We start from the raw sequence: 23,613 nt of genomic DNA on the forward strand, positions 1-23,613 counted from the left end.
GCAGAGGGTGGGCAGGAGGGGGCCCAGAGCTCTGGGTTCCCATGCTGCCCCGCACTCGGCGCTCTGCACACGGTAACCCGTGAAATCCTCACCGCAGCAAAGGTCAGCACCATCCCCGTCTCCACCTCACGATGAGGAAACGCCACAGAGAGGCGATGTGAGTTGCCCCAGGTCGCACAGCAGCACGTTGGGTTTCTTGGACCACCTTCCTTAGCAGCCCTGGGGGGCAGGGGGGCAGGAAAAATTAGCCAGTGAGGCCTTGTCAAGCTTCAAGGAAGGATTGGGAGTCTGGGGTTAGCAGGTGCAAACTGTTACCTATAGAATGGATAAACAACAGGTCCTGCTGTAGAGCACAGGGAACTATATTCAGTATCCTGTGATAAACCACAATGAAAAAGAATATATATATGTGTATAACTGAGTCACTGTGCTGTAAAACAGAAATTAACACAACATTGTAAATCAACTATACTTCAATTAAAAAAAAATGAACATTAGAAAATAAGATTCTTTGAGTTTTCACCCCAGACCTCATTATTCATCTGATTCCCTGGAAGCCTGGGTGTGCCCCCGGGGGATAAGAGGTCGCGGCCAGGGAGACACTGCAGGGGAGCGCGGAGATTGTAGCGCAGGGCTACCAGGAGATGTAAGGAACAGGATACACCCCACAGCTTCTGGGCCCGCTCTCCTCCACATACTGAGGAATCTCCACCGCCTGGTTTCGGTTCTCCTCACAAGGAGAACAGGTCGCACCGTACTCTGATTCATTTCTTGCCAACTGACAGAAAACACAGTTACGTTAAGGAGAGCCACTGTTGCTGAGGATCTCGTTAGGAGTGGCCCTGACCCTAGATGTAGCGATTCTGTGAAAAAACACTGGTGAGAAGCAGGCGAGCTTCGCCCACAAGGTTCACACAGACCAAGCTGTTTCCCCAGCCGCCCAGCTCTGTACACGGCCCTCGTGTGCTGTCCTGCTGTGCACAGCTGAGAACTTATCCAGCCCTTGCCGAGCGGTGGGAAAACAAACACAAACATCTCTTTTGTATTTTAAAAAATGATTATTCCAAATCACGTATTTATACGTATTCCAAATCACGTATTCCAACTTACGTATTTATAAACGTAGAGTTGTATTGACTATGACCTTTAAAATTTATTATTTCAAATACATGAGCATATCTTAATTTTTGCGTGAAAATTTGCCCAAGACTCACACTTATGTAGTGTTTCCACAGTGCCAAGTGGAAGCTTGAAAGGCAAGCCAGTCAGCCTCTTCAGATATTCCCGGATGTCTGATACTGCGAAGGATTATCTGGGTAACTGATGGGCTTATTTTTAATCTGAAAAATTTGATATTGTGCCTGGGAAAATATTTTTCAAACAGTGATAGAAAAATTGGTGTCTTGCCATGTGTTATGGGCTGAATTGTGTCCCCCCCCCACCAGATTCATATGTTGAAGCCCCAGGACCTCAGAATGCTACTGGCTTTGGAGATGGGGCCTTCAAAGAGGAGAATAAGTTAAGGTGAGATGTTAGCACAGACCCTAACCCACTCTGACTGCTGTCTTTATAAGAAGGGAAATTTGGACATAGACACATACAGAGGAAGGACCACGTGAGGACACAGTGAGAAGGTGGCCGTCTGCAGGCCGAGGAGAGAGGCCTCCGGAGGAACCAGCCCCGTGAACACCTTGATCTTTGACTTTGACCCTCCAGAACTGTGAGAAAATAAACCTTTGGTGGTTAAGGTTAAACCAGTTGGTGGTGTTTTGTTATGGCAGCCCGAGCAAGTGAATACACCATAATACAGGGGACGCTGGAACAACACGGGTTTGAACTGCTTGGGTCCGTTTGTATGTGCATTTTTTTCAGTAAATATATTGGAAAAATTGTTGGAGATTTGTGACAATTTGAAAAGACAAACGAACTGTGTAGCTAGACATGCTGAAAAAATTAAGAAAAAGTTAGGTGTGTCATACATAAGATATATGTAGATACTAGTTGATCTTTACCTAAGCATGAGTGATATTTAATATAAAATTAATAAAGTGTTAGTTTTCTTACTGTTTTATGACTTTACTTTCAAAGAATTTCATTACTGTACAGCATGCCTCTCTCTCTCTCATAAAGGGAGAAACTGCATATCAGCCTATCATCACAGGGAAGTGTTTTTTAAAAAATCTAACACTGGTTCGATACTGTATTATGGATGTAACCGTGACACTGTGTGCAGTAAAAATTGTAATAACAATTCATTCGTTAGTGTACAAGCTAAGCTACCATGAAGCAGTCACACTGCTGCTGCTTCATCATCAGTGCATGAACCGTTATACCTGTAAATAAATATGTACTCCTTTTTCATGTTACCTTTTCGTTTTTGATGTCTAGTGTTAGGAACACATATAACATCTATAGTGTTTTGTATCGTATAAGACAATTTTGATGTGGGTACTGATAGATGATTCATCTTGTAAGCGTACTTCTGTATCAATAAACACAGTACAATACTGTAAATGTATTTTCTCTTCCTTGTGATTTTCTTAATAACATTTCCTTTTCTCTAGCTTAATTTTTAGTAAGAATACAGTATATACTACATATAACATACAAAATATGTGTTAATTGACTGTTTATGTTATCGGGAAGCCTCTGGTCAACAGTAGGCTATTGGTAGTTACGTTTGGGGGAAGTCATAAGTTACATGCAGATCTTCTACTGCATGGAGGGTCGGGGCCCCTAACTCCTGCATTGGTCAAGGGTCGACTGTATAGTGGGAGTTGGGTGTGTAGAATGTTCAAGAGGTTATCAGTTTGCTTGTCAATCTGTTTACTTCCCTGCTAATTTCATCTTTCTATTTAGAAATTAATTTGTATGAGTGGATGAAAAGAAATTTAACATTGTTTGAATTAAATCATTGACAAGATAGATAGAACTCCTGTTAAAAATAAGTTCAATTTTCACCCCCAGAGATGGGTTTGAAAACACATTTTCAACAACTTCACGCACTCCAATTAAATAATATTTTGAAAAAAATCTGTGGTAATCCTGGAGGAACTATACAAAACTAAGTATTCTTCTGTCTTTTAAGGCATAGTTTGGAAATATCTAAGAATAGCTGTTGTTCACTACTGTAAAAAGTGATGTCATTCATTAAAAAAACAAGTCTCAGTAAATTTGGGTAATAGAATCCAGATGAATTCAGAGAATGACCTTAATCATCTTATTGCCCGAGAATATTTATTCTCAAAAATAACTAGAAAATGTCAGATGCTGAATAAATATTAATAACTGAAAATAAGAATTCCTACTTTGCTCTTGTGAATGTAATCATATTATTTTCCATGCTGTCATCTCATACATATTTTCTGTTACACATTTTAATTTTAATTTGCCTCTTAGGAGAAAACTATTATTATTGTCAGCGCTACTGGAAGACAAAAGGCATGTTCAGGTAGTCATATTAAATAAGCAAACAACCAAAAGAGAACAAGGAAAATGCCAAAAACAAAGTCGCCATTTTAGAGTTGAGTAATAGATGGTTCACACTTGCCATCAGTGACATACACAGAAAATCCTGTTTAAGGTGCGCTGTGGGTGGTGGGCATGTTCTGGCAAAAGCACTCTAGTCAATTGATGTTCAGTTTGTTATGTAATTAAACTCATGAAAAGGACACTTTTGCATATGAGTTAGGGACTTATACCTGCAAATCCTTTTCAGAAGTGCTAACTGCGGTGGTTGGTCCTTTAATGTTTAGACATTAAGTTCTATCACGAGTCAAAGATGTCCAATTAAGTTATTAACTACTGAGTGCAGCTATTATGTTTTTACAGAATCCAACAATTTTAAATGAAACTTAGAAGTGATTAAAAAAAAAAAAACGCACCAAGCAGAATCAGGATACAGGGAAGAAAAACACCCCATCAAGAGTTATGAAGTAGCAAGCAGAAAGCTTCCAAAATCCACAAAAAGGAGAGACACGTAAATAACAAAGTTCCTGTTAAAAATAAGAACCAAGAAAGAATTCTGAAGAGCAAGGGAATTCTGCAAGGGACTTTACAAAAATCAGTCAAGTTGCCAGAGGAAGGGATAATAGCAAAGTAAATCGCAAGCTGCTGCCCAAGTGCTGAGCTGGCAGAATAAACCTATTTCATTTTCTTTCTTGCAGCTCGGGATTCTTTGTGCAGGTTGTGAGGCAAAAGCAGAAAGCTTCAGAAGCTCTCGGGAAATGACACAACTTGGGTTAAGTATGACTTTTAGGAAACTTAATCTGGTCCCTTAGATAAGATTTTACTGTACTTGCTGCAAATTAGACCAGGGGTCTCTGCTGGCTGTAAGGAACGGATGGAAAGAATGTTGAGGTCACTTTGGGGCCAGCAGTGCCCCCACAGAGCTTCCTGCCATGATGGAAATGTACTATGTCTTCTCTGCCCAACACAGAAGTCACTGGCTATGCGTGACCACCGAGCACTTTAAATGTGGCCGTGCCACTGATGAACTGAACTTTACATTTTATTCCGTTTTAATTAATTCAAATCTGAATCGCCTGGTGTGACCAGTGGCTACAGTGTTGGACGGCGCAGGACAGATCCTTTCCATCCCTTTAACTGAAGGCTGTAGACCTCATTTTACTATGTATCCTTGGGTTTTCTGGGATTAAATATTACCCAAGGCTTCTGGGACCCCCCCGGGGCAGGGCGATCATATCATCGTCCAAACTGGGAGACTCTGAGAAGGACATGGAGTGTCAGTAACAGTCATGATGAGACGAGAGGCCCGGGACACACAGGACAGGACGGGACGCTCCCCCATCCACAGGGTTGTTGCTCGCAGGTTCTAGAGGGACTAGGCTTGACTTCACTTCTGTTTAGGTGGCTGCTACAGATAATGTTTAAGTACCTTCTGGGCACACATTTTCATCATATCATGATTTTCTTTGCCCCCGTAAACATTTACCAAAGTCTTTATAACTCACCTCTACTCTCCCAGTGACCCCCGACCACAGAGTACAGCAATGTCTAACAGGACGCTCAGACCAGAAGTACATAACCCATTATACTGATGTCTGAGCTTAGACTGAGTATCTGGGTAGCTAAACTGGGTTGGATATTTTCAGCTTTCCTCAGGCTTTCTGGTAAGAGGCAGGAAAAGCCAAAAAGAGCAGAGGCATTTCTTTGCAGTCACTCTGCATTCCCTGACAGATACACGTTCTCCCAAAGGGATGACACAGGGCAGGCTGAACAGCAGCAGTTCATTTAGTCCGGATCCTGGATTGTTTGGGGGAGTGGATCCTGGAAATACGAGTTGCTTGGGACCCTCTCAGTTTTCTGCCATCAGCAGAGGAAGTGTATTACAGTCAGACTTTACAATTATATTTCAGCAACCCCCTGCAGAACACACAGGAAGTCAACCTGCTTTGAAATAGCAAAGACGGACTCTTCTTCGACACGAAATACAGAACATGGATTGAAGCACCAAGACGTACAAATAATTTAAACAATATAGTTGTATCTATACGCAGAGGTCCTTAAAGCAACAAATTCACACAACAAGCCAATTCTCATGTAATCTGTCCGGTATGGCCTGGCTTTTCAAATCCCACCCACCTTTTATAACCCATCTCGTGTTGAACACAGTCAAGTTTTGTATTAAAAAAAATACTTCAAAATTTAATAGGCGTGTGGATGAACAGGAAAAGAGAAAGGAATTATTGTGGGAGATTTACCTGCAGGAAAGAGAATTTAGCAACATTGTGATTCAGATAATCAGGGGGAGGTTTCAGAATCATTTTGTCAGAGGTTTTCACCAACCTGATCGCCCGAATGACAGTTTTCAGTGGTGGGGTGAGGTCCTCCACGGACACGTCACACTGGCATCCTTTGTCATCATACACGTCGTCGGTGCCAAGCGCCGTGTCAGCTGCAAGAGAAAAGGGCCAGTTAGGTAGCAGCATAGCGGCAATTTAAAACTTGTTACCGAATTGGTCTTACGTAGGGATGGCGGGGAATTCACAGACTCGGCTTATAAATCAACACGTATAAGGTCGGCCAATTGTTTTTCCCAGTATTATTCTTTCTCCTTTTCCTACAACCTAACCGATTTCATGTGGTTTGACATGACTGCCTTTCTGAGCTGTTTTCCATGGGGAAATGGGGCTGCTGACACACTTTTTCCCGGTAGAGGTGATGGATTTGTGTCGATTCACTCATGCTCTTTTGCCCAGTTCTTTTGAAACTGACAGCCAGGGTTTAAATAACAGCTGTTTGGAGTTAGGAAAGCAGTTTTTGGATATTTAATGAACTGGCCTGTATATAGAGAGCTTGGAGCCCATGCCACTGACCCCAGTCGTCCCACACCCTGAACGAGTGTGCTAAGCGTTCGGATCCAAGTACACGGACTCCTTCTCGGTTACTGGACATGGGCAGCCCAGGAGAGAGCTTGCTGATGACAGCACTGCCAAGGCCGAGGGCAGATTCTCAGACTGCATAAGAAAATCAGTTTCCCGTAAACCGAGCAAAATAACTTACGGCTTAAATGCAAAGTTTGACAAAAAGGCAGGGTTACAATAAACACCAAATTACTAAGAATTTATAAAATTAATAAGGAATAAGCATATCATTGCAACTTGGTTTTCAGTAACAGAATATTGAAAGCAGGTTAAAATTCCTGTAACGAGGAAAAGGTTAAATAAGTACTGGTAGGTTTATTTAATGGAATATTGAGAATCTGTTAAAAATGATGACTAATGACTGGAAAACTGTCACAATATATTATTAAAGAAACAATCTATATCTGGGATTAAGAATGATTTTATTTTTTTCTGCTTGGTTATATTTTCTAAAATCTCTGCAATGAACATGTATGATCCTGGTAATAAAGTAACAAAAGTGTACTCAGGAGAAAAGAGTTACGTAGCCTCCAAATACTACTTGAACCTCTTTATTTATTATTTTGGCCGCACAGCTTGCGGGATCTCAGTTCCCTGCCGGAATCCTAACCAGTAGGCCACCTGGGAACTCCCCTATTTGAGCCTCTTTAAATGTTGACGTAACGAAGGGACTAAAACTACTGTCTCCTGCCCTGATTAGTGATCACCTACGACGTCATAAACGAAGGAGACTTTGCCACGGGCTGTCCTGGTTGGGTTACAGGTCCTGAAATGCTGTAGGAGGCCCGTGCACTGGAGCAGGGCTCACATCCGGGATGCAGTTGGTGCATCGCTCAATTCAACGATTCACTGTGTGTTTACTCGGTTTATGGTGTGCTGGGAACAGGGGTGGTGTGGGGAAGAGATACAGATGGGTCTTCACAGCTCTCTGTCATGGTCGCTCTGGCCTTCTGACCCCAAGCCTCCTAAGTGGGTTCTCGAGAACCACCAACTCACAGTAACAATCATCACAGCAACCACTCGCTGAAATGAGTGCCAGGCGCTTAGACAAAGCTTCTGCACATACTAGTTTTCTTATTTACAGCAACTGTACAGGTTGGTGATGCTATGCCTGGTTTTTAGACGCTGATATTGAGGCTCCGAGAAGGTAAGCATAATAATTAAACAGCATAAAAGTCAGGGTCCTTTTATTGTTGTGAGGTTAGTGGAAAACTTTTTCCGCAGGTAGGTGCTGTCACGATAAGCACAGAAGTAAAGATAGTGAAACTATAATGTTCGCAAGTGGAGTGGGGAACGTCCCAAACGGCGACAAGACAGTTTTCTCCCTGCCCCCGTCCTGCACCCCAGTAAGACCTTCTGTCTCTCTGTCGCGGTTAGCATTAGGCTGGGCAGAGGATGGGAGACATTGTATCCAAAGCCATTTTATTAGGGACTTTCATTATACCACTTATAACTTGATTATTCAAGGCATAAATCAAGCTCTCAGTCTTTAAAATAAGCTTTTTCTTTTTATAAGTTTGGTCAGGGCAAACTAATAGGAAATACATCTTTGCTGCCATGTGTTGAAGCAAGGGCTGAGTTAGAGAATTTTCCCCCTTATTCCAAAGCCACAAAGATGGGGTAAATGCCATCTTTCTGTTTTGTATGTATCTTGAGATGTCCATATTCTTTCCAGTGAGGTTAATGACAATTAAATGTTCTTCTCATGATTCCTAGAGGCTTAAAACCCGCGTGACCTCTGAGGCACCTGGGCAGGGCTGAGCTTCCAGCCAAGGCTGGCTCTGTGCTCTCTGCTCTCCGATCACACTGCTGGCCCTCTGCCCTGGCATTTGCAGAATGTGGGTCATGGGAACAGGAGCTCACGTGAGCACCAATCTGCAAAAACCCAGTCCTGAAGGGCTGCGTGCCAGTGGCGTGCAGTGCTCCCCAAGCCGTGCTCCGCGTGGGCGAGCCTCTGTGTCTGGTGGGCCTGCCCTGTGCGCGCCCCGTCTGTGCTGGGAAGAAAGGAAGCTGAAAATACAGCCCTCTGTCTCCCCCAAGCCTCTCTGTCTCCTAGTAATTAGCTGTGTTCAAGATTTGCTTTCAAATACTTTGTTCCCCCAGGTTTTGGAAACTCTATTCCATAGTTTTTGCAAAGAACCACCTGGACCTTACATGATAGAGAGGAGGTAAAGAGAAGATTTCTGGAAACTTCTGCTATGTCCAAAGACCGTCTTCCTGTTCCCACTATAAATTTTGCCATCAAGATGCAGGTGTTTTCGAGAAAAAGGACAGCTAGTTTCTGGTTGTTTCTCTTTGTCACCTGCTCTTACAGATTAGATTTCTTGACGAAATGATTACAATGGTTTTCAACCTTGGCTTCATGTTAGAACCACACCTCAGTACTCAGGATGGGCTGGAACCCAGGCCTCAGAGTGTTTATAAAAGCTCCCCAGAGGTGTCCATGTGCAGCCAGGAAGGAACACTGACTGGAAGTGGAAAACAGTGCCCCTGGTTTCCCCCAGTTGGAGCCGAGGCATGTGTGTGTGTGACCAGTCTGCCGTCGGACTTGGGCTCGTCCCCATGTTTCCCCTCGCATCACCAGTGTATTTTGCACAGTTTGAGACAATATAGGTGCTTCCCAAGACAAAAGGAAATAATCACATCATAAAAAACAGAAAAAGAAATCCCTTACAAGCTGGTGACCTGGGAACAGGTCTCATCATCTTACTGTTCAGCCTGGAGGCCTCGGCTTTCTGAATTCCAGCCACTGTTTTCCACCCCTCAGCCACCTGAGACCCGCTCTGCAGGCGTGACCCTGTTCTCTTTCAACGGAGTCACTACTGTTCTTACACACACGAGACTCACATGTTCAGAGACAAAAATAAAATCAGACTGTCAAAACCTAGCAGAAAACATTTGTTTGTCTGTGGAGGAAACGGTAATGGCCTGATGTTTGGTCACTAAGAGGAATTATAAAGGAGACAGCTGACCGCCTTGGTCATGAAGACAGAAAATGTTACCACCTGAAATGACCAAATTATAATGCAAAGAAAAGTCCTGATTAGGAAAAAACTGAAAGGTATAAAAAAGCTTAATATTTATAATGTATAAGAAGCTTATTTGAATGGATCACAATCCAAAATATTAATGTATTATACAAATAAGTCAGTCAGGAAAGACCACCAGTAGCAAAAAATGATAGAAAACTTTTCAACCTAACTAGAATTTAAAAAAAAAATTAAAATTATTTGAAAGTATGGACTTATACTTATTTAGTAGCAAAAGAATAATAACTAATACTAACAAAATTGAGGTGACTCTGGTATACTTTGACATTGACAATGTAAATCAGAACAAAGTTTTATGGCAAGAAAAAGTTTAAAAAAATTTAAAATCAACAATCTTATAATTTTATACCAGAAAAGTTACCTTTGGAAAATAATTTCAAAAAGAAAATAAAGATAGCTTAATATAATAATTTTTATTGCATCATTGCTTATTGTAGAGAGATAGTTATATAAATTTCAATGTCCCAAAGTAGGAAACTGTAAATTATAGTATTTGACCATGCTGATGTACTACACAGCTACAGAAATGATAATTATGAAGAGTACACGGTAGTATGAAAGTATTTTTAAGTGTTCAGTAAAATTAAAATATGAAACCAAATACTCACGTTGATTAGAACTATATACCATGATATATAAAAAGAAAAGCAGCTAGAAGTAGAAAACCAGCTAGAAGTGAATATATAAAAATGAAATTAGCTGTATCAGGGCATGAGACTATAGATGATTTACATTACTTTTATTGGGTTGGCCAAAAAGTTCGTTCAGGTTTTTCCGTAAGATGTTCCTTAAGGAATTTAAAGATTTTTTTTCCATCACAAAAAAATATGTGTTTTGAAATAGAGTATTTGAAAAATAGGAAAACAATTAGAACGAAGAAAATAAAATCTTCCCAAGTTGCACAACTTAAAGAACTACTGTAATATGTTTCTTAGAGTAAAAATGTGAAAGCTACAAGTTCGCAATACATTTTAGGCATTTAAATGGACCACGTGATGATTCTATTCCACTGTGCTATAAGGAACACACATTAAAAAGTCCACTATCAATGGTGGTGATAACTAATTTATTACAACCTGTTATGAAGTATAATTGATTTTCCAATTCTGCTGCTGCTTGTCTTTCAATTACCTTTTCCCCACTATCATTTCCGATACCTTAAATATCATCTTAAATTTACAGTCTCCACTTCAGCCACGTGCTAATTCGAAGGCATCTCCTTCAGTCCAGCTGAGTTTAGAATAACTGCCTGGGTCCTGATGCAGCAGCATGATATTATCTTGCTACGGCCTTGTTTGGGGACTTTCCTTCTGTTCTGTGCTGGGTGCTGCTGTGTCCTCAAGACACTAATAAGAAACCCAGAAAAATACTCCAGATAATATATTTTTTGTTCTAGACTTTTGCCTTTTCAAATAGCTTTTATTTTAACTCTGTTTTTCTCTCATTATGACAGTAATGCATGCTTCTCCTAGAAATTCTGAAAATTCCAATTTTAAATTAAATCATGGAGAAGGAGCAAAGGTTTTTGTACTTCTAACACTCAGGCAAATCCTATTAAATTTCGGCCTCTTCCCTTCCAGTATCTTTCTTTGCATCAACTGATGTTTAACGTCAAAGTCAATTTCTCAACACCGATTAGAAGTTGTACATCTCTGGTTGCCACGGGGGGGACTTTGCTTTGATAGCTCAAAAGCCCTTATTCAGCCTCATCTTATTATATGGCTGTTTCATCTCATGCTCCAGCTACACCGGACGATGAACAGTTCCTCAAGGTGCTGTCTAAGCATTATCACCTTTGGCTACTCTCCCAAGGGCTACACTCTACACATCCCCTTTCCATTTTTTTTTTTCCTTTCTTTTTGGCTGGCGATCCGCGGGTGCTGAATTTGCAGCAGACAGATGATTATATGCATAGAGCACCACAAAAGCAAGAGCACCCCAAACTGAGAAGAACATCGGAATCTTTACAACAAATCACCTCCATTTCAGCATGCGTATAACTCTTGCGCCGTGTTGAAAACCAGAATTTTATTTTGCGGTTTAGCAATTCCTGTTGATTTTGAGTTATCCAAAGCCAAGAGCATGAGGGCAGTAGGACAGAGTTCAGAGCCTCAGATCCAGCTTTCCAGACACAAGCCTTTTGAGTCTGTGGCCTCCGGAAAATGCAGCCTGACCCCCAAGACTGACTCAGCCCTGTCCTCCTGTTCTGCATACGTATCTCTTATATTTGTTGTTTACAACCCCTTTCCTTGGCAGACGGTGAGCTGTGAGGGCAGGGACCACATCCTTCATCCACGCATCCATCTCCCCTGTATCTCCTCATGCATGGACCTACCACCCCCAGAGCCCTGACGGTGCACGTTTGCTTCGTGAGTGAGGCATTTCCCCTTGACTTCAATAAAGTCTGGATGTAGGATTTTAGGACTGGATGTAGGACCTTCGTTCATTCAGTCCTTGTGTGAGAGATGGCTTACAAAGATGAGCTGTAATTTAAAATATTACACTGCCGGACTGGAAATATTGTGCTCATTTTACACAAATGAAGGAGCTGCAGCTCGGAGTGAAAAATGACGTAATGGGGCCAGAGCAGCCATCCCGGAGGAACTGCCTTGCATCCTGTTTTCTGACCCTGTGAACTGGGCCAAACTGCCAACATCCCAAGAAGTCAGCAAGAATGAGAAGACCATGTTGAAGGGACTGATGAAAATGAACCTTTACCTGGTGATCACTTTGCCGGACTCATCAGTGAAGTGCAAATCCAATAGCTTTACTTATCAGCACCAATGGACTCTTCTTAAGAGCAACCTGTCTCATCTTCCTCTTACTTGTTTCATTAAAAACCCTGATTCCCTCTCCTGTAATAGTGACACTATTTGTGTTTCTACCCCAATACATGTACCCCAAATTGCAATTCTTTGATCCCAAATAAATGCTTTTGCCCCTTGAATTGGTTTCCTGTTTTTTTTTTTAGGTCGATATCAGTGAGCTTAGATGACCTGCCCAAGATACAGGGTTATTAGGGTACAGCAGTCCTTTGAACACTGAGATCGCGCCTCCCTGTGCACAAATCTCCCCGTGTTTTGCAGAGTAAAAGCTTGAGTCTTCAGAAGGCCTGCAGGGCCCCGTGTGCCGCCCCTTCTCCCACCTTCCCATCAGGGCTCCCCTCTCTCTGTTCCCTCCAGGCCCCCCGGCTGCTCTGCGTGCCGTGCACCTCTCTCCCTAGGGCTCCCTCTGGGGATGCTCCCTTCCAGACGGCCTGTGGGCTCCATAGCTGCTGAGGCCTCTGCTCAGTGTCTGTTTTCCAAGAGAACCACCAGGACTCCCTTACCCAAGGCCAAGAGTGTCATCTTGTTCTCTGATGTATCTCAAGCACCTGGAACAGAGTGCCTGGAACAGGGTGAGCAAACTAGTATTTACTCAGGGAACCAGTCAGGGTGAGTGATACCCGTCCACTCCATCTCTCTGATCGATCACAAAGTTTAATGCACTAGTTAACCTCTGGATTTGGCCTTATCGTTTTCTCTTTTACCGTTTTTTTTGTTTTGTTGTTGTTTGTATGTTTTGGTGATCTTTCATGACTAGATATATACTTTGAGATCTTACTGTGGAAAAAAGATCCAATTTTTCCTCAAAGTGTTTAATTTTTATAGGATTTAAAAATAGGATTTCCCGCCAGTGGGCCATGAAAATATTTAAGAGGCAAAATAAGTTTAAAGTAAAAGCATGAATAACTTCTACAGTAGAACGCAGGAAATACTTGTTGAATAAATATGGTACACTGCACTTTTACTTTTAGGTTGACATGCAACGTGTAGGTCGACTTTAAATTCTTGAGTCTATAAGTTTACAATTAGTAAATAATAGAAGAATTTTAACATCAGTACAAGAGCAGGGGGGCTCTCTACTCACATCCTCCTATAAATATAATAAAGAAGCCCATCCTGACTTACTTTCCTCTTCAAGAACAATGTATACTAATGGAAATGTAAATATATTACAGTGAGATACAGTGTAACTTCATAAATCACTTTTGGATACTCACTCCCCTGTGCGTTTCCAAATGCGACCTTTAATCCAGTGCTTTACAGTGTTAGCACAGCAGGGACAAAGGGTGAGATTTCAGTCATGTGACCATTGTTCACTCAGTTCTGAATCTTAGAAGGTTTGGAGGAAACAGCTTAAAAGTGAGTTCTCATTAAGAATCAGGAAATCATCTCACTGAATTCTGATAAAAATAAAATATAATGCTATAAGGAAATTTTTGATCCATCTGTGAACATTTTCTCATGAATTTTTTTTCTAGGCTGTAGAATTAAATGCTATAGTACTAGGGAAAAAATTCTGAAAAATAAATATTTGTTTTTATTGAAAAAAAGTCCCAGCATTCATATCTGTGGCCTCTACCGGTTTCAAAATAAAACATCCTTTTGAGTTTTTAAAGCAATATTCTAGTTAAAGAGCTACTTTTAATATTTTGAATGGGTAATTGCATTTTCCTGTGTATTTTTACCAAAGTAGATGCAAATGTTAGCACAATTGAAGATTACAGATTGATAGAGACTGCATAACTCATTTGAAGATTACAGATTGATAGAGACTGCATAACTCAGCTGTGCTTGCTGTTTATTTTTTGGTGTTGTGACATTCTCTATGTGGAGCAGAAAATTTGGGACCCAAAATACAGTCGTGGTACCCATAACAGAAATGAAGAGGTACAATCAAATACACTATCAGGGGAAGTGCAGCTGACCTTTTTTTTTTTTTTCCAAAAAAGAGTTAGATCTAGATTATCCTGTGACTACCACATTCTGAAAAAGTGGCTCTATATACCATGAAAACTCCCTCAGCTCCTTAGAAGACTTTCACAGTAAAGAGAAAATACAACTGGCCTTTGACTGGACTTGACAGCTTTGCTGTTGGCATGGCCTAGCATCAGTTTCCAAATCTGCTTGACTTTTAGACACAATAAGAAATACACTTGCTACTGCGATCTAGCGTACACACACACACACACACACACACACACACACACACACACACGATAGAAGCTGCCCTGTAGGTTAAGACGGTAGAATGAACATACACATCTAATCTTGATACCTCTGAAAAGCTCACTAAAACTATAGTCATGATACGTTTTAAAAAGACTTAAACGCATAATAGGATAGAACAGGAGGGGAGGCATAATCTTGAAAGTAGGAAAGCAGCTGGGCAAGTGAGGTAGCCGACTGGCTGGCACCAGAGAGAAAACCCGAAGCCAAGGCTGGGAAAAGCTGAGAAACAACAAAATTCACACTTCAGACAAGTCAGGGCAGCACTCGGTCCCTGCGGGGTGACTCACTGGAGGGAGGTTGTGTGCACCCTGCCTGCAGCCTTGGGCAGGACTCCGCTCCTTTTCCAGCAGGGTTCTGGCTGGGGGGCTTCGGACGAGGGGTCCTCAGGCATGGGTTCCAAGTGACCATATACAGCTTGAATGCTGAGAACCCACTAGCGCCCAGTCACCATCTCAACAATGGCAGCAGGACCTGTACCTCCAGGTAGGAGTCTGGAGAAGACCTCTCTGGGAGTCTGACCGGCCCAAGAAGAAACAGCTGAAGGTCCTGACCCCAGAGGTTTCCCAGGAAACGGCTGACCCAGATCCACCCATGGGGAAGGTCAAGCTGACCGCCCCCGGCCATGTGCTCAGAAGTTCCAGTCACCCTTGTCGGATCCCACACTTCTCTGCGAGGAGACACCCAAAGTTTACTAAATGCCTGAGGAAATCGTCCAGTACAAAGAGATCAAGATCAACCCAAAATGAAGCAAAAGAAAACACTGTTACTAACATCTTCACAGAGATAAAGCAAGGTCCTACATCTGTGCAGCAAAAACAGGAAGCTAAAATAGAGGGACACAGTAAACAATCACAACGACAATAAAGGACCTTAGAAATGATAGGTTTGGATGATAAAGTTGGCCAGAACTCCCCCAAAACAGAACAAAAAGACAAAGAGGTAGAAAATGGGAGAAAAAAGGAAGTCAGATGGCCGGTCCCCAAGTCCTGCCTCTAAATAATGAATTTCCATGAGACAACAGAGAAAATGAAGGGAGGAGGTCATTTAAAAAAAAAACACAACAAAACATTCTAGAACAGAAGGTCACAAATTACCAGTTTGAAATGACCCCTTGAGTCCCCACTACAGTAGATAAAACTACATCTGTGCCCAGGAAAATCATTATGAAAATTCAGAACACTGGGGACAAAAGTGGATCCTACAAAGTTCCAAACGTAGGACAGGCAACATCACACCGTTGGTTACGTACAAACATCAGAATGGCTTTGGACTTAACAATCCTGAAAACAAGCACACCAGGGTACAATGCTTTCAAAATTCCAAAGTGACGTGATTTCTGGCCTAAAATTGTATACCAAGCCAACCTATCAGGCAGCATGAAGATGGAAAAAAGCCATTTTCTGCCATGCAAGATCTCCAAAAAAATTTGCTATCCTTGTACTCTTCCTCAGGAGTGTTCTGGAGGACGCACCCCATTAAAATGGGGATGTAAATCAAGAGAGAGGACGACCCGGCGCAGGAGACACGGCTCAGGATGAGGGTGAAGGAAACCCCGGGTGGTCGCCGTGCGCCAGGCGGAGACGCTTCCGTCCATGTAGGACCGGCGTGACCCATGCGCAGGCAGGTTGTTGGAGGTCAGCGATATGCCTTCCATCACAGGGGCTAAATCAAGAAAGACAAAACCATATGCCCCTGTAGGCTGGGAAGGCAATCTAGAACATCAAAAGGAAGCCAGAAGCTGACGTCTGTGCGGCAGGCTTGCTGAGCAGCCGGCCCGGCTGAAAGGAGGGGGGCGTCTCCAAGAAACACCACCACGGAACTGGATCACTGAACTGACACAGCTGACCTTGTGAACAGTTTTACTGACAGATTATTGCAAGATGTGGGAAGAATTATGAAAGCAACAACAGCAAGAAATAGGCATTTATTTACTGCCGTTAAAACAAACAGTAGTAGTACAATATAATACGTATAGGTATAATGTAGATCCTGAATTCTGACTTAGCAAAAAATTACAAAACCTAGACTGGAAGGATGGGAGGGTCTGCAGAAGGTAAACAGTGAAAAAAGAGCTAAATCTTCATTTACTAGAATTTTAAGTTAATAGAAAATGTTCAGAATTGATTCATCAGAAGTTAGCTGTATGCACATACTATTGAAAAAATACGGACATTGGTTAAGTATCAGAAGAAACAACAGAAAAATAGAAATGGTTGCTTCTGGAAAGAAATCCTGGGGGGCAGAGTGCGAGAGCTGAGGCAGGGAAACATCATATTCTGATATAAAGAGTTCATATTATTTCACTTTTTATTTATTATTTTAAATTAAACTTTCAGTTTTGTTAGTTGTAACTACAAATTCAAATTTGTAATTGTGGAAACATATGCAGTTGCAAGAAATAATACCGAGGTCCTGTGTACCCTTTATTCAGTTTCCCCCAGTGATAATACCTTGCAAAGCTACAGCACAGTGTCACGGCCAGGGTGTTAACACTGATACAGCCCAGATACGGAATGTTTCCATCACCCCCAGGAGTTCCCATGTTGTCCTTTTACAGCCACACTCCTTCCTCCCATCCCCTACCCGCCATGACTCCTGGCAACCACTAATCTCATTTCCATTTCTATAATTTTGTCATTTGGAGAATGTTATATAAATGGAATCATATAGTACGCAACCTTTTCAAATTGGCTTCTTTTCCACTCAGCATAATTCCCTCAAGATTCAGCCAAGCTGTGCATATCAATAGCTTGTTCACCTTTGCTGCTGAATAGCACCCCTGGTACATGCGTACCAGAGTCTGTCTAATCAATTCACCAACTGAATGACGTCTGGGTTGTTTCCAGTTTCTAGTTATTATGAATAAAAGATGCTAAGAACACTTGTGTACAGGTTTTCTATGAACGAAAATTTTCATTTCTCTGGGATAAATGCCCAAGAATACGATTTCTTAGTCATGCTTAGTTTTATAAGAAACCACCAAACTGTTTTCCCGACTGACTGTATTATTCTACATTCCCACCAGCAACGGATAAGAAATCGTTTCTCTGCATTCTCCCCAGCATTTTGTGTTTTCATTGCTTTTTATTTTGGTTATTCTGATAGGTGTGTAGTGATATCTCCTGTGGTATCAGTTGGCATTTTCCTAATAGCAAATGAACTTAAACATCTTTTCATGTGCTTATTTGACATCTGTGTACCCTCTCCAGTGAAATGTCTGTTTTTATCTTTTGACCACTTTCTAATTCAAATTTTTTTTTTTTTAACTCTTGAGTCTTGAGTCTTATCTTTGTTGGACATGTGGTTTGCAGACCTTTTCCCTCAGCCTGCAACTTGTCTTTTCATCCTCTTAACAAGGTACTTTGCAGAGCAGATGTTTTAAATTTTCATGAAGTCCACTTTGTCAATTTTCCTTTCATGGATCGTGCTCTTGGTGCTGAATCTAAGAACTTTTTGCTTAGCTCCGGATCCTGAAGATTTTCTCTTACGTTTTTTCTAAAACTTTTATAGCTTTATGTTTTTACATCTATGATTCATTTTGTGTTCATCTTTATTATTTGACTTTTAAAACTAGGCAAATGTATTACTTTGGTAAAATACGAATTCTTTGAAAAAAATCTAAAAGGCTCATGAAATAATCCTGACTCCCACTACTTGTGATGCAGTCTGTTTCCTATTCTGTCCTGCCTCATCCCATCTACCCCACACCTCCCACCTTGTGAGTTTGATTTCACAACACTCTACTGTAGATTGAAAAGGACTATAGACAGTCTCTTCTGCCTGGTGCAACCCCCATTTTTACTTCTCTTCATTATTTCTTCTTTTCTAACTTCTCCATCATCAGTTCTCTCTCAGATGTTTAAAAAAATCACCCACTGCTCTTTGGCACGAAAGAGAAAAACTCTTTTTTTGTCCCTTTCACGCCCTTCCCCGCCAGGTGGCACACAGAAATGCGCGTAGTCTGCAGCCCACGTCTCATAAGGGCGGGCAGTGGGTGGGCTCCACGCCAGCTGAGATAAGTTACAGCCTGGGAAAACGAGGGTTACTCTCATCGCTTTCTCTTTGAAGTTTCTAAGTCACCTCAGAAATAGAACACTGTATCCGTATTCTTCACCAAACTACATCCTTGATAACTTCCTAAAATATGATTTATCTCAAATTTCAGTGCAAACGTAGCACACGGCTGATTACTCCCAGGCAGATAAAATATACCACGCACAGTGCCTGCAAACCACGACCACGGGAAACTTGGTTGTTGGAATTCAGTCAAAATGGTAATCTAACCGTGTTTAGCAAACACACTAACCAGCACCCTCGCAATTTGGAAAACCAGATTTTTATTGTTTTTGTTCTCAGGCTTGCTAATTAGCAGCATTCACACTAATGAGGGATCTATTATGTAAGACACTACTGCACTTGAGCACTTTCTCTGAAAGACCAAAGACCCCACTCACGCTGATTGAGTAGATAATTCATGCATTATCAGCATCTTAAATTATGTTAATTATGATGTGAATTTCTCTAAGATTCTCTATGAGGGATTGTCAATTAACCTTACTTACTGGCTAGCAGAAATGCTGGCAAAAATTCGTGGATAGTTCCTGACACTTAATTAAAAGGAGTCTTTCTGTTTTGAGTGATGATATGAAGCATTGGAGAGTGTTCAAAAATAACTGACATGGTCTCTATGCTAAAATTGCTGATCACACCATAACAATGCCTAGGAACTGCCTAGTAAAATACTTAAAAAATTATTTTGAATCGCACAGGTTACTATTGATATATTCGCCATCTTTATTCAAAAGGGAACACTGGAGTATGTTTTATACTTCTTTTAAAATTATTGCAACAATAAGGCAATACAGGAGTTTAATTATCTTCTTAAAAACCACTCAAATATCCAGTTTATTGACTATCTCAACATTCAGTGATTCAGCAATAACCACTTTTAATAATATCACACTCTGGGCTTCAGTGATGCATCTCATTTGTGTGGGGGGCTTTTTACAATCCCAAAGCAATTTCTATAAAGAGGTGCAATGAACTGACTCCTGACTAAATAAATATTAAATCATTTATTTGGTCATTATCTGTTAATTACCCATTCACGATAAGTGTTTTCTAAGCAACTATTATGTGCCATGTACTGTGCTGTCATATAGTAAATCAATGCCTCTCTTCCAGAACAAATGCATTATTTCTGTCATCTTTAATAAAGGCAATGATCCATGATAAAAAATAGTCTGAGATATAATAAGGATAACTTCATTCTTTCTGTGATTATATAAATTATTTACCAGGAAGACCCCTAAAACTCACTCTAAGGAATAAAGAAATAAAGTCTGTGTGAACATATAGCTTTTAAACTTCCATTTACTGTTGACAGAAATTGCCATCAAGTGCTGGAAGAAAGGAAGATGAAAACATGCAAATTAATCAAGCCCAGGACTTTAACTCATTAAAATTAATGCAGAAATTAGCATTAATAAGTTAACAAATAATAACAATACATTCAATGTACTGAGTACCTATTCTGTGTCAGGCAAGGATATTACACACATTACATCTCACTAGTGCACAAACAATCCTATTAGGGAGGTTTTACTCCTGCTACTTTATTCTATTTTATTTCTTTGGCCGCATGGCAAGGCTTGTGGGATCGTAATCCCCTAACCAGGGGTCGAACCCGGGCCCTCAGCAGTGAAAGCGCGGAGTCGAGTCCCAAGCACTGGACCGCCAGGGAATTCCCTCCTGCTACTTTAGGAAGAGAGAAGGAACTCAAGCACAATGAGGTTAGGTCACTTGCCTCCTCCCTAACTACCTTGTGGGGGAAGTGGGATTTGAAACAAGCTCCCTTTTATTCCCAAACTGTGTTTTTAACCACTGTGTTGGATTAATTTAATTTTCATAAAAAATTTCTTGAGGACTCACCATACTGAATTGAAAACAAATACATCAATAGTCACAGCTTTGTGAAAACATTTTTTTTTTACTCACAGACACAGAGATCGACTTTTGTAGACTTTTGTAGTTCTGCCGGTAAGTGATCTCAGTGTGTGCGATAAAAGCAAGGCAGGGCTTCCCTGGTGGCGCAGTGGTTGAGAGTCCGCCTGCCGATGCAGGGGACGCGGGTTCGTGCCCCGGTCTGGGAGGATCCCACGTGCCGCGGAGCGGCTGGGCCCGTGAGCCATGGCCGCTGAGCCTGCGCGTCCGGAGCCTGTGCTCCGCATCGGGAGAGGCCACAACAGTGAGAGGCCCGCGTACCGCAAAAAAAAAAAACAAAAAAAAAAAACAAAAAAAAAAGCAAGGCAAATTCATAGTCCAGCAGGACTGCCTTTATTAGAATAAACGTTCCGGTAATCCTAGCACAGCCAAGTGATTATAAGAAAGCAAAGGCCAACCACTGAGACAACCGCGGGTGCAGCCTGCCGGCACCACCCCAGCTGGCCTCCTCGTACAGTAAAATAACTGAACCAGGTCAAATTGGAAGAGGCTGATGGATGGCTCCTGCTATTCTAGACTAAGACAGACAGTACGTCACCTTAGGGAGAAACATTCTGAAACATGGCAAAGTGACTTAAAACAACTTACTGAATCTTATCTCCAAAAAGATGAGCTCTGTCTCCTTTGAACCATATTCAGAGACATCTGACCACAGTCAAACAGTCATGATTTGCAGTGGCCCAACAAACTGTAGAATTACAGATCTGCATTATTCATTAAACAATTCTGTTGGGGAGTTCAAAATAGATCTGGTAAACTATTCCCCAACTTTCAATTCTTATTAGGCTAGCAGCGATACTGCCAGGAAATGACAACATGTTGACATTGGTACCATTTGGGTGAGCTTGGCCAGAGATGGCAACGTTTAAGAGTGGCCTTTCAAAAAATAATGGGAATTACTGATGTGTTACCTTGATGCTTGAAGGGGTGGGAAACAATACTTATAGATTATGTAATGACTAAGGGAGCATGGCTTGAGCAGACAGGCCATATTAATTGGAAAAGAAGATAACAAATCGTTTGACTAACACTACACTTATAGCTGATTTATTCCACATTTCATGCATTCACTCATTCGTGATGTGATGTATGTGAAAGACATCTGCTAAGCAGCATGGTAGGACAAGAAGAGCTTTGGAATCGTGCCTAAGCGCGATTCCAAACCCCAGCTCTGTATTTAGATTGAGCTACGTGGGCAAGTTATTTACATTTTCTGGGTCTCAATTTTTTTATCTGCAAAACAGCTGTGTGGGTGTTGAAGGAGCTAACAGATGGAAAATGCCTAGATGATTGGAATAGTATTGCCGATCGCTGGAACAAAGCTGGAGCCGTCCATAGGGGTGAATGGAGGACCGCTGACGCCAGAAATAAGTCTCCTACACTGCTGTTGCAACAATATTCTTTAACAGTGGACTATCATTACCTACAGAGGAGCTGACAAGTGCTTTGGTGCATAGAAAACTACATCTTTTTATTCAGATCTTTACACTTGCACTCTTCCCAGGAGCAACATGGCTTTTTCTTCAGCTTTTGTCAATCACACCCATTAATGAATGCTTTTTAAAAGGGTTGCAGACAGTAGGTTGCATGCCTCCCCCTGCGTCTTCTGCAGTGATTTTAACGATGGCAGTTGGTGGAAAAGAGCCATGTGGCTGATAGGGTCTTGGTGCTCCAGCTGGGTGTCAGGACTGTGCCTCTGAGGTCGGAGAGCCAAGTTCTGGACATTGGTTCACCAGAGACCTCCTGGCTCCACATAATGTCAAACGGTGAAAGCTCTCCCAGAGATCTCCATCTCAATGCTAAGACACAGCTCCACTCAACGACCAGAAAGCTACAGTGCTGGACACCCTATGCCAAACAACTAGCAAGACAGGAACACAACCCCACCCATTAGCAGAGAGGCTGCCTAAAATCATAATAAGATCACAGACACCCCAAACACACCACCAGACGTGGGCCTGCCCACCAGAAAGACAAGATCCAACCTCATCCACCAGAAAGCAGGCACTAGTCCCTTCCACCAGGAAGCCTACACAACCCACTGAACTAATCTTAGCCACTGGGGGCAAACACCAAAAACAACAGGAACTACGAACCTGCAGCCTGCGAAACGGAGACCCCAAACACAGTAAGTTAAGCCAAGTGAGAAGACAGAGAAACACACAGCAGATGAAGGAGCAAGGTAAAAACCCACCAGACCAAACAAGTGAAGAGGAAATAGGCAGTCTACCTGAAAAAGAATTCAGAGTAATGAGAGTAAAGATGATCCAAAACCTTGGAAAGAGAATGGAGAAAATTCAAGAAACGTTTAACAAGGACCTAGAAGAACTAAAGAGCAAACAAACAATGATGAATGACACAATAAATGAAATTAAAAATTCTCTAGAAGGAATCAATAACAGAATAACTGAGGCAGAAGAACGGATAAGTGACCCGGGAGATAAAATAGTGGAAATAACTACTGCAGAGCAGGAAAAAGAAAAAAGAATGAAAAGAATTGAGAACAGTCTCAGAGACCTCTGGGATAACATTAAATGCACCAACATTCAAATTATAGGGGTCCCAGAAGAAGAAGAGAGAAAGAAAGGGACTGAGAAAATATTTGAAGAGATTATAGTTGAAAACTTCCCTAATATGAGAAAGGAAGTAGTTAACCAAGTCCAGGAAGTGCAGAAAGTCCCATACAGGATAAATACAAGGAGAAACATGCCAAGACACATATTAATCAAACTATCAAAAATTAAATACAAAGAAAAATTATTAAAATCAGCAAGAGAAAAAACAACAAATAACATACAAGGGAATCCCCATAAGGTTAACAGCTGATATTTCAGCAGAAACTCTGCAAACCAGAAGGGAGTGGCAGGACATATTTAACGTGATGAAAGGGAAAAACCTACAACCAAGATTACTCTACCCAGCAAGGATCTCATTCAGAGTCGATGGAGCAATTAAAACCTTTACAGACAAGCAAAAGCTAAGAGAATTCAGTACCACCAAATCAGCTTTACAACAAATGCTAAAGGAACTTCTCTAAGCAGGAAACACAAGAGAAGGAAAAGACCTACAATAACAAACCCAAGACAACTAAGAAAATGGTAATAGGAACACACGTATCAA

The 23,613-nt window shown here is 41.5% G+C and overlaps 1 protein-coding gene across 2 annotated transcripts in view; it reads right to left on the minus strand.

Annotated features, from left to right (window-relative positions):
* Positions 1-23,613, minus strand: part of KCNQ5 (potassium voltage-gated channel subfamily Q member 5) — a 585,721-nt gene that overhangs the window by 19,147 nt on the left and 542,961 nt on the right. For both annotated transcript variants that reach the window (XM_032651575.1, XM_032651574.1), the window contains one exon: positions 5,809-5,917. In XM_032651575.1, coding sequence (XP_032507466.1) covers positions 5,809-5,917 — 109 coding nt within the window. The remainder of the gene's footprint in view (positions 1-5,808; positions 5,918-23,613) is intronic.

Source organism: Phocoena sinus, chromosome 12, assembly GCF_008692025.1.
Source record: "Phocoena sinus isolate mPhoSin1 chromosome 12, mPhoSin1.pri, whole genome shotgun sequence".
NCBI classification, from domain to species: Eukaryota; Metazoa; Chordata; class Mammalia; order Artiodactyla; family Phocoenidae; genus Phocoena; species Phocoena sinus.